The sequence below is a fragment of the Protomyctophum parallelum genome (genome assembly GCF_964188405.1).
Source record: "Protomyctophum parallelum genome assembly, chromosome: 17".
NCBI classification, from domain to species: Eukaryota; Metazoa; Chordata; class Actinopteri; order Myctophiformes; family Myctophidae; genus Protomyctophum; species Protomyctophum parallelum.
In genome coordinates, this window is record NC_139719.1 from 46869293 (window position 1) to 46881949 (window position 12657).

General features: G+C 38.9%; 1 protein-coding gene across 1 annotated transcript in view; it reads left to right on the forward strand.

Moving 5' to 3' along the window:
- The window catches only part of noc3l (NOC3-like DNA replication regulator), a 47905-nt gene extending 44401 nt beyond the window's left edge, over nt 1-3504 (forward strand). The window contains 1 exon segment of the mRNA XM_083787683.1: nt 3293-3504. Within this exon segment, the coding sequence (XP_083643809.1) occupies nt 3293-3415 (123 nt within the window). The 3' untranslated portion in view covers nt 3416-3504.
- Nucleotides 3505-12657: the final 9153 nt, after the last annotated feature.

A 12657-nucleotide genomic window follows, 5' to 3' on the forward strand; every position in this document is an offset into this window, starting at 1 on the left:
TGTAATGTTAGAGACCACAGAAGACATGTAAATATGAAATAAATGCTTAAACATGTAGCTAGGTGTAATGTTAGAGTCCACAGAAGACATGTAAATATGAAATAAATGCTTAAACATGTAGCTATAGGTGTAATGTTAGAGACCACAGAAGACATGTAAATATGAAATAAATGCTTAAACATGTAGCTAGGTGTAATGTTAGAGACCACAGAAGACATGTAAATATGAAATAAATGCTTAAACATGTAGCTATAGGTGTAATGTTAGAGACCACAGAAGACATGTAAATATGAAATAAATGCTTAACACTAGGAAGGCTGAAAAAATTTCACTACTACTCAGTCGGCTGAACGGTCAGGGGGACCGTGTTTTTGGTGCGATTTGATTGGCCACTCTCTCCCCCCCCACTCGTCCCTCTCCAGCTGGAGAAGACATTGTTCAAGCCTGCATCCCATTTCCAACGAATTAAATCATAATATGTTTCTTAACACATGTTTTCACTCCTAAAATGTATAAAACTAATAATACATGTGAAAAATATATATTTTGCCGTTGCCCGTTAGTGCTATATTGCAACATAGCCATGGAAGAGTGTCGCGTTGCTGCCTTCTGTTGTTGTTTTTTCCTTCCAAAAGAGCAAGATCACTTGTCTTTTCTTGTGTGTTATCGATGTAATTAATATATGTGACCCCACACGATGTACAGACTGCTTGACTAGGCATGTAAACATGACATATAATTGTATTAATGTTTAAGTGTAATGATGTTATTGACCGGATTGTCTGTAGTCCTCCAGCCGTTAGCTTACAGTTGCTAATATTCTAAGCTAACAACATTACTAAAGCCAATGTATTGCATTAAATGCGGCCTGTCCGCGGTAAATTACTTATACAAGTGAGTCGCGTTATATTTACCTAAATTACCAGCCAAAGTACATTCCAAATAAACAATTATTAGCCACGTTATGTTGTTATATCAGTTTAATTAATAAAAAACATAATACGGCCGTTAGCACTGTGAATTCAACATCCGGTGAGGAGAGGATACGGATCGTGTATGTGTTGTGTATGGAAATCAGCGCATACAGCTTACAGGATGTAAGCCTTGCACACTAAATAGAAAAATATAGGCTACAGTCTGCCACTGTATGTTGAGGAGAAACCCCAGCTCAGCTGCTGTTTATAACATTGCGCAGTCTGGTCGCTTGCAGAAAAGTTTACAGATAAAGGAGGACGGACAAGCTGAACTCTTTTGACTGACAAAGAGCTGGCGATATTTAGCCTATATGCCAGAATAGGCTGTGAAACAAATTAATCCACAGCAGCAGGCCTACATAGTCGCTTGCAGAAAGAACTGTTCTTTTGACTGACAAAACATTTAGCGGTTCGGGAGGTCTATCTGGTTGGAATGATTTCAAACACTTTTTATTTTGTATCGCGCATCGGCAAGCGTTCTCGCTTCATGGAAAGTAAATGTCGGGTCGAGTCTAACCGAGCATGCATTCAATAACATCCCACCCTCATCATGGATAATAATCATTGTATTCATATTCCTATTATCTTATCAAAATAATAAACAAATTCCAAGTTAATTAACCAGCCAAACGTATATGATTTAATTCGTTGGACATGGAATGCAGGCCTGAACAATGCCGTCTCCAGCTGTCTGTTTGTTTGTTCTTTTTTTTCTCCACCCCTCTTTTCTATAACACATAACTCGCTCATTTTTTGCTCATTTAAAAAAAATCAAAATACCATGTAAACTACAGAATTGGGACTTTCATTTGGTATATAGATCGGTTATGTAGGCCCTCTCTACGAAACGATATCAAGTGAAAAGGAAATGTCGGGAAATCGGTTTATTGTGTAAAAGATTGGATATACGTCTTTTCAAATAATGCCGTTAGCACTGTGAATTCAACATCCGGTGAGGAGAGGATACGGATCGTGTATGTATTGTGTATGGAAATCAGCACTTACAGTGGGTGGGCTTTAGACCGGATGTAAGACTTGCACACTAGCAACAGCAGCAGCATTTGAGAGAGGGAGGAGGAGGGAAAGAAATTGCCTTGCGTGCAGGCAGACTTGCAGATCAGTTCCACGTCTCTTGCAGAAAGAACTGTTCTTTTGACTGACAAAACATTTAGCGGTTCGGGAGGTCTATCTGGTTGGAATGATTTCAAACACTTTTTATTTTGTATCGCGCATCGGCAAGCGTTCTCGCTTCATGGAAAGTAAATGTCGGGTCGAGTCTAACCGAGCATTCAATAATAATAATAATAATAATAACAATGATAATAATCATTGTATTCATATTCCTATTATCTTATCAAAATAATAAACAAATTCCAAGTTAATTAACCAGCCAAACGTATATGATTTAATTCGTTGGACATGGAATGCAGGCCTGAACAATGCCGTCTCCGCAGCTGTCGGAGGTGACAGACGAATGGGGGAGAAAGGGGGACGGCGGTCGATTGAGCCGATTATAGTCAGACTGAGTAAGAGATATATGCCTAAAATCATATTTACAAAACGTTTCAAATGGGGAAAAAAAACAGAGACGATTTCAATCGAATATTTAGACAAAGTCATGCAAGGGGAACTTTCTCTGGACTCCATGGGCTGAGTAAATAAACATTGAAATCTCAAATTCAGTCAGAACGGCTGCTCAGACTTCCTAGTGTTAAACATGTAGCTATAGGTGTAATGTTAGAGTCCACAGACGTGAACCTTTCAAGCCTGTTTTCTCAACTCTCTGTTTCTCTGCCAGACATTACACTATAAGCCATATCTCCACAACCAATATGTCAATTTGAAGCTGTGATTCCCTGCTTTCATATGACAAAGAAACGAAAAGAAAAAAAAAATTCAATGGCAGTCAAATTTGGTCACATATGGTGATTTTGGGTGTTACAGTACAGTACAGTACAGTGACAGTACAGTACAGGGACCCCCACACGGTAACTCGGTCATTTCTCAATCGTTTCGGACGTGGGGCGGCTCGCACCCTGGGTGCATCCCCCCCCCCCCCCCCCCCGGGGACCCCCACACAGAGTTGCACCACTCACTTCACACAGGTGTGATTCTAATATGTTTATAAGGATCATAACAAACCTTGAACGGTTACCATTGCAATTTCTATTGGGTCACGCCCCTTTATATTGGGTCACGCCCATTTTTAGCTTAGATTGACTGGCCTAACTTCCCGTGTGTGTGTGTGTGTGTGTGTGTGTGTGTGTGTGTGTGTGTGTGTGTGTGTGTGTGTGCGTGTGTGCGTGTGCGTGTTTCAGGATCGGTTCACACTAGGGTCTGTCCTGTTGGATTCTGACCTCCAGAGAGAAGTGACCTCTATCCTGTCAGCCGGTCAGGACACACACACACCTCTGGACTTCAGCCTCGCACACACACACTGACACACACACACACACACACACACTGACACACACACACACACACTGACACACACACAATGACACACACACACACACACACACTGACACACACACACCTCTGGACTTCAGCCTCGCACACACACACTGACACACACACACACACTGACACACACACAGACACACACACACACACTGACACACACACAGACACACACACACACACACTGACACACACACACCTCTGGACTTCAGCCTCGCACACACGCACACACACACACACACACACACCCTTCTGGACTTCAGCCACACACACACACTAACACACACACACACGCGCACACACACACACACACACACACACACACACACACCCACCCTTCTGGACTTCAGCCACACACACACACACACACAGGAGTGTATTTTGCGTTAAATGTACAATGTGTAAAAGGAAAGGATCCAACTTTCTATATTTCCAGTCATGCTTTTTGTTTAGTTATCATTTTAACATCATCCTGTAAGTCGTTGATTTCATGATGTTGACATTCTTCATTAAAGATGTAGTTGAAAAGGTTTTTCGTCGTCATTTTGTCTTTTTTTATATCTTTTTTATCCCATTTTTCTCCCCTGTGTCCATCATCTAATGTGATCCTGGGCTCTACACACCCTCCACCAACCTAGTCCCCATATATGGGGGACAAGGGGAGACCAACCTAGTCCCCATATATGGGGGACAAGGGGAGAGCAACCTAGTCCCCATATATGGGGGACAAGGGGAGAGCAACCTAGTCCCCATATATGGGGGACAAGGGGAGACCAACCTAGTCCCCATATATGGGGGACAAGGGGAGACCAACCTAGTCCCCATATATGGGGGACAAGGGGAGAGCAACCTAGTCCCCATATATGGGGGACAAGGGGAGACCAACCTAGTCCCCATATATGGGGGACAAGGGGAGAGCAACCTAGTCCCCATATATGGGGGACAAGGGGAGACCAACCTAGTCCCCATATATGGGGGACAAGGGGAGACCAACCTAGTCCCCATATATGGGGGACAAGGGGAGACCAACCTAGTCCCCATATCTGGGGGACAAGGGGAGACCAACCTAGTCCCCATATCTGGGGGACAAGGGGAGAGCAACCTAGTCCCCATATCTGGGGGACAAGGGGAGAGCAACGGACTTGAACTCATGCTTCCTTCATGCCTGGGTGTCCAAGTTGCTCATTTACACCTGACAGGGGGGAGTTTCCCTGGTTGGACGTAGCGCGTGGACGGAACACGTTATTCCAACCAGTTCCTTTCCCCTCCATCAGGCGCCCCGGCTGGCCAGGGGGAGGCAGTATAGAGACCAGTTCCTTTCCCCTCCATCAGGCGCCCCGGCTGGCCAGGGGGAGGCAGTATAGAGACCAGTTCCTTTCCCCTCCATCAGGCGCCCCGGCTGGCCAGGGGGAGGCAGTTTAGAGACCAGTTCCTTTCCCCTCCATCAGGCGCCCCGGCTGGCCAGGGGGAGGCAGTTTTAGAGACCAGGATTGTGTGGATTGTTGTGGATTGAGTGTGGATTTTTTCGACTTTTTCAAGTTTCGACTTTTTCAAGTTTCGACTTTTTGAAAAAGTCGACTTTTTCAAGTTTAGACTTTTTCAAGTTTAGACTTTTTCAAGTTTGACTTTTTGAAAAAGTCGACTTTTTGAAAAAGTCGACTTTTTCAAGTTTCGACTTTTTCAAGTTTCGACTTTTTCAAGTTTCGACTTTTTCAAGTTTCGACTTTTTCAAGTTTCGACTTTTTGAAAAAGTTGACTTTTTGAAAAAGTCGACTTTTTCAAGTTTCTACTTTTTCAAGTTTTCACTTTTTGAAAAAGTCAACTTTTTGAAAAAGTCGACTTTGAAAAAGTCGACTTTTTCAAGTTTCCACTTTTTCAAAAAGTTAACTTTTTCGGTAACACTTTACAATAACGACCTGTTATAAAGCATTTATAAACATTTATAATCGTTTGTAGATGAGTAATAATCATGAACAATCATTGTTGGTATCCGTAAATGTTTACCTAAAACCTTCGACGACGTCGAAGACGACGACGACGACGACATCGAAGACGACGAAGACGACGTCGAAGACGACGACGACGAAGACGACGAAGACGACGACGAAGACGACGACGACGTCGAAGACGACGGCGACAACGACGACGTCGAAGACGACGGCGACAACGACGACGTCGAAGACGACGGCGACAACGACGACGTCGAAGACGAAGACGACGGCGACGAAGACGACGATGACGACGAAGACGACGTCGAAGACGACGAAGACGACGACGACGACGAAGACGACGTTGAAGACGAAGACGACGTTGAAGACGAAGACGACGACGACGACGACGACGAAGACGAACACGACGACGTCGAAGACGACGACGAAGACGACGACGACGAAGACGACGACGAAGACGACGACGACGAAGACGAAGACGAACACGACGACGTCGAAGACGACGTCGAAGACGACGACGACGACGAAGACGACGACGACGACGTCGAATACGACGAAGACGACGAAGACGACGACGTCGAAGACGACGAAGACGACGTCGACGACGACGAAGACGACGACGAAGACGACGACGAAGACGACGACGTCGAAGACGACGACGACGAAGACGACGACGACGACGAAGACGACGACGACGACGACGACGAAGACGACGACGACGACGACGACGAAGACGACGACGACGACGTCGAAGTCGAAGACGACGTCGAAGACGAAGACGAAGACGACGAAGACGACGACGAAGACGACGACGACGACGATGACGATGACGACGTCGAATACGACGAAGACGACGACATCGAAGACGACGACGAAGACGACGACGACGTCTAAGACGACGACGTCGAAGACGTCGTCGAAGACGACGACGAAGATGAAGATGACGAAGACGACGAAGACGTCGACGATGATGACGACGACGACGACGATGATGACGACGACGACGACGACGTCGAATACGACGAAGACGACGAAGACGACGACATCGAAGACGACGACGACGACGTCTAAGACGACGACGTCGAAGACGACGACGAAGACGACGACGAAGACGACGACGACGACGTCGAAGACGACGACGTCGAAGACGACGACGAAGACGACGACGAAGACGACGACGACGACGTCGAAGACGACGACGTCGAAGACGACGACGAAGACGACGACGAAGACGACGACGACGTCGAAGACGACGACGAAGACGACGACGAAGATGAAGATGACGAAGACGACGAAGACGTCGACGACGACGAAGTAAATACTAATTTGAAAATGTTAGTTTTGTGCTTCTGTGTTTTTCTTCTTGATATATTACTTTTGAAATGTAAAATTTACATTCCAATGAATGGACCTGTAAATGACAACAAAACAAAAACGAAGGCACTGGTTGTGGTACTTCTGGTTTACCGGAACAGGGTTCAAGTCCCCGCAGTGCTCTGCTCAATGTGTTGTATTTACATGGTTCATTTTTATTTTCTGCTTTATTTTTCTTCCTTCCTTTTCATAGATTTCATAGGTTCTCTACTGTGTTTATACTCCCTACAGTTAGGTTACCAAGTCTATTTATATATTGCTACCTCGGTGCAACTTCCCATAGACAGCCCATTCATCCAAACAGAAAAGTCCTATTTGATTTTATGAAATAACATCAAACTCGCCAACATTGCAGCTGTACGAAAATCTTGAATTATTCTCGTCTTTTTTTTTAATAATTTTTATCCCACAATTATGTGACCCATTTTTCACCCCTGTGTCCTTTTTTTCATCATTTTTTTACCATGGGCTATAGCCCCTATCGTACGGCATACTATAGCACGCCGTTTTTCATAATTTTTGAGGATTTTCTTTTTTTTTTCTTTTTAATCCTCGTTTTTAGATGTTTTGACCGGTATTAGACGTGGGTCTAAAAATGGTGTTGGTGTTTTAGACGTCTATTTTTAGACGTTTTTATACTATTTTTAGACGCTCGTCTAATAGCCCATATCATACGGCATACTGTAGCACGCCGTTTTTCATCATTTTTGAGGATTTGAAAACGATGGGCTATAACCTATGTTTATTGAATTTTTTTCAAATCCTCAAAAATGATGAAAAACGGCGTGCTATAGTATGCCGTACGGTATAAGCTATAGCCCATGTTCAAATATGATGAAAAACGAGGTTTAATTTTTTTTCAAAATTTCAAAAAAACGATGGGCTATAATCCATGTTTTTTGAAATTTTGAAATTTTTTAAAATCCTCAAAAATTATGAAAAACGGCGTGTTATAGTATGCCGTACGGTAGGGGTTATAGCCCATGTTTGAAAATGATGAAAAACGAGGTTTAAAAAAAATTCAAATTTTCAAAAAAACGATGGGCTATAACCCATGTTTTTGAAATTTTGAATTTTTTTCAAATCCTCAAAAATTATGAAAAACGGCGTGTTATAGTATGCCGTACGATAAGGGCTATAGCCCATGTTTAGAAATGATGAGAAACGAGGTTTACATTTTTTTCAAATTTTCAAAAAACGATGGGCTATAACCCATGTTTTTTGAAATTTTGATTTTTTTTTAAATCCTCAAAAATGATGAAAAACGGCGTGTTATAGTATGCCGTACGGTAGGGGCTATAGCCCATGTTTGAAAATGATGAAAAACGAGGTTTAAAAAAAAATCAAATTTTCAAAAAAACGATGGGCTATAACCCATGTTTTTTAAAATTTTGAATTTTTTTCAAATCCTCAAAAATGATGAAAAACGGCGTGTTATAGTATGCCGTACGATAGGGGCTATAGCCCATGTTTAAAAATGATGAAAAACGAGGTTTACATTTTTTTCAAAATTTCAAAAAAACGATGGGCTATAACCCATGTTTTTTGAAATTTTGAATTTTTTTCAAATCCTCAAAAATGATGAAAAACGGCGTGTTATAGTATGCCGTACAGTAGAGGCTATAGCCCATGTTTAAAAATGATGAAGAACGAGGTTTAATTTTTTTTCAAAATTTCAAAAAAACGATGGGCTATAACCCATGTTTTTTGAAATTTTGAATTTTTTTCAAATCCTCAAAAATGATGAAAAACGGCGTGTTATAGTATGCCGTACGGTAGGGGTTATAGCCCATGTTTGAAAATAATGAAAAACGAGGTTTAAAAAAAATTCAAATTTTCAAAAAAACGATGGGCTATAACCCATGTTTTTGAAATTTTGAATTTTTTTCAAATCCTCAAAAATTATGAAAAACGGCGTGTTATAGTATGCCGTACGATAAGGGCTATAGCCCATGTTTAGAAATGATGAGAAACGAGGTTTACATTTTTTTCAAAATTTCAAAAAACGATGGGCTATAACCCATGTTTTTTGAAATTTTGATTTTTTTTAAATCCTCAAAAATGATGAAAAACGGCGTGTTATAGTATGCCGTACGGTAGGGGCTATAGCCCATGTTCAAAAATGATGAAAAATGAGGTTACTAATTTTTTCCAAAAATTCAAAAAACGATAGGCTATAACCCATGTTTTTTGAAATTTAGATTTTTTTTAAAATCCTCAAAAATGATGAAAAACGGCGTGTTATAGTATGCCGTACGGTAGGGGCTATAGCCCATGTTTAAAAATGATGAAAAACGAGGTTAATTTTTTTTTCAAAATTTCAAAAGAACGATGGGCTATAACCCATGTTTTTTTAAATTTTGATTTTTTTTTTAAATCCTCAAAAATGATGAAAAACGGCGTGTTATAGTATGCCGTACGGTAGGGGCTATAGCCCATGTTTGAAAATGATGAAAAACGAGGTTTAGATTTTTTTCAAAATTTCAAAAAAACGATGGGCTATAACCCATGTTTTTTGAAATTTTGAATTTTTTTCAAATCCTCAAAAATTATGAAAAACGGCGTGTTGTAGTATGCCGTACGATAGGGGCTATAGCCCATGTTTAAAAATGATGAAAAACGAGGTTTGAATTTTTTTCAAAATTTCAAAAAACGATGGGCTATAACCCATGTTTTTTGAAATTTTGAATTTTTTCAAAAATGATGAAAAACGGCGTGTTATAGTATGCCGTACGGTAGGGGCTATAGCCCATGTTTGAAAATGATGAAAAACGAGGTTTAGATTTTTTTCAAAATTTCAAAAAAACGATGGGCTATAACCCATGTTTTTTGAAATTTTGAATTTTTTTCAAATCCTCAAAAATTATGAAAAACGGCGTGTTATAGTATGCCGTACGATAGGGGCTATAGCCCATGTTTAAAAATGATGAAAAACGAGGTTTGAATTTTTTTCAAAATTTAAAAAAAACGATGGGCTATAACCCATGTTTTTTGAAATTTTGAATTTTTTCAAAAATGATGAAAAACGGCGTGTTATAGTATGCCGTACGATAGGGGCTATAGCCCATGTTTAAAAATGATGAAAAACGAGGTTTAAATTTTTTTCAAAATTTCAAAAAAACTATGGGCTATAACCCATGTTTTTTGAAATTTAGATTTTTTTTCAAATCCTCAAAAATGATGAAAAACGGCGTGTTATAGTATGCCGTACGGTAGGGGCTATAGCCCATGTTTAAAAATGATGAAAAACGAGGTTATGTTTTTTTTCAAAATTTCAAAAAAACGATGGGCTATAACCCATGTTTTTTTAAATTTTGCATTTTTTTCAAATCCTCAAAAATGATGAAAAACGGCGTGTTATAGTATGCCGTACGGTAGGGGCTATAGCCCATGTTTGAAAATGATGAAAAACGAGGTTTAAAAAAATTTCAAAATTTCAAAAAAACGATGGGCTATAACCCATGTTTTTTGAAATTTTGCATTTTTTTCAAATCCTCAAAAATTATGAAAAACGGCGTGTTGTAGTATGCCGTACGATAGGGGCTATAGCCCATGTTTAAAAATGATGAAAAACGAGGTTTGAATTTTTTTCAAAATTTCAAAAAACGATGGGCTATAACCCATGTTTTTTGAAATTTTGAATTTTTTCAAAAATGATGAAAAACGGCGTGTTATAGTATGCCGTACGGTAGGGGCTATAGCCCATGTTTGAAAATGATGAAAAACGAGGTTTAGATTTTTTTCAAAATTTCAAAAAAACGATGGGCTATAACCCATGTTTTTTGAAATTTTGAATTTTTTTCAAATCCTCAAAAATTATGAAAAACGGCGTGTTATAGTATGCCGTACGATAGGGGCTATAGCCCATGTTTAAAAATGATGAAAAACGAGGTTTGAATTTTTTTCAAAATTTAAAAAAAACGATGGGCTATAACCCATGTTTTTTGAAATTTTGAATTTTTTCAAAAATGATGAAAAACGGCGTGTTATAGTATGCCGTACGATAGGGGCTATAGCCCATGTTTAAAAATGATGAAAAACGAGGTTTACATTTTTTTCAAAATTTCAAAAAAACTATGGGCTATAACCCATGTTTTTTGAAATTTAGATTTTTTTTCAAATCCTCAAAAATGATGAAAAACGGCGTGTTATAGTATGCCGTACGGTAGGGGCTATAGCCCATGTTTAAAAATGATGAAAAACGAGGTTATGTTTTTTTTCAAAATTTCAAAAAAACGATGGGCTATAACCCATGTTTTTTTAAATTTTGCATTTTTTTCAAATCCTCAAAAATGATGAAAAACGGCGTGTTATAGTATGCCGTACGGTAGGGGCTATAGCCCATGTTTAAAAATGATGAAAAACGAGGTGTAAAAAAAAAACAAAATTTCAAAAAAACGATGGGCTATAACCCATGTTTTTTGAAATTTTGATTTTTTTTTAAATCCTCAAAAATGATGAAAAACGGCGTGTTATAGTATGCCGTACGGGAGGGGCTATAGCCCATGTTTAAAAATGATGAAAAACGAGGTTTAATTTTTTTTCAAAATTTCAAAAAAACGATGGACTATAACCCATGTTTTTTGAAATTTTGCATTTTTTTCAAATCCTCAAAAATGATGAAAAACGGCGTGTTATAGTATGCCGTACGATAGGGGCTATAGCCCATGTTTAAAAATGATGAAAAACGAGGTTTACATTTTTTTCAAAATTTCAAAAAAACAATGGGCTATAACCCATGTTTTTTGAAATTTTGAATTTTTTTCAAATCCTCAAAAATGATGAAAAACGGCGTGTTATAGTATGCCGTACGGTAGGGGCTATAGCCCATGTTTAAAAATGATGAAAAACGAGGTGTAAAAAAAAAACAAAATTTCAAAAAAACGATGGGCTATAACCCATGTTTTTTGAAATTTTGATTTTTTTTTAAATCCTCAAAAATGATGAAAAACGGCGTGTTATAGTATGCCGTACGGGAGGGGCTATAGCCCATGTTTAAAAATGATGAAAAACGAGGTTTAATTTTTTTTCAAAATTTCAAAAAAACGATGGACTATAACCCATGTTTTTTGAAATTTTGCATTTTTTTCAAATCCTCAAAAATGATGAAAAACGGCGTGTTATAGTATGCCGTACGGTAGGGGCTATAGCCCATGTTTAAAAATGATGAAAAACGAGGTGTAAAAAAAAAAAAGAAAATTCAAAAAAACGATGGGCTATAACCCATGTTTTTTGAAATTTTGATTTTTTTTAAAATCCTCAAAAATGATGAAAAACGGCGTGTTATAGTATGCCGTACGGGAGGGGCTATAGCCCATGTTTAAAAATGATGAAAAACGAGGTTTAATTTTTTTTCAAAATTTCAAAAAAACGATGGACTATAACCCATGTTTTTTGAAATTTTGAATATTTTTAAAATCCTCAAAAATTATGAAAAATGGCGTGTTATAGTATGCCGTACGATAGGGGCTATAGCCCATGTTTAAAAATGATGAAAAACGAGGTTTATTTTTTTTTCAAAATTTCAAAAAAACGATGGGCTATAACCCATGTTTTTTGAAATTTTGAATTTTTTTCAAATCCTCAAAAATGATGAAAAACGGCGTGTTATAGTATGCCGTACGGTAGGGGCTATAGCCCATGTTTAAAAATGATGAAGAACGAGGTTTAATTTTTTTTCAAAATTTCAAAAAAACGATGGGCTATAACCCATGTTTTTTGAAATTTTGCATTTTTTTCAAATCCTCAAAAATGATGAAAAACGGCGTGTTATAGTATGCCGTACGATAGGGGCTATAGCCCATGTTTAAAAATGATGAAAAACGAGGTTTACATTTTTTTCAAAATTTCAAAAAAACGATGGGCTATAACCCATGTTTTTTGAAATTTTGAATTTTTTT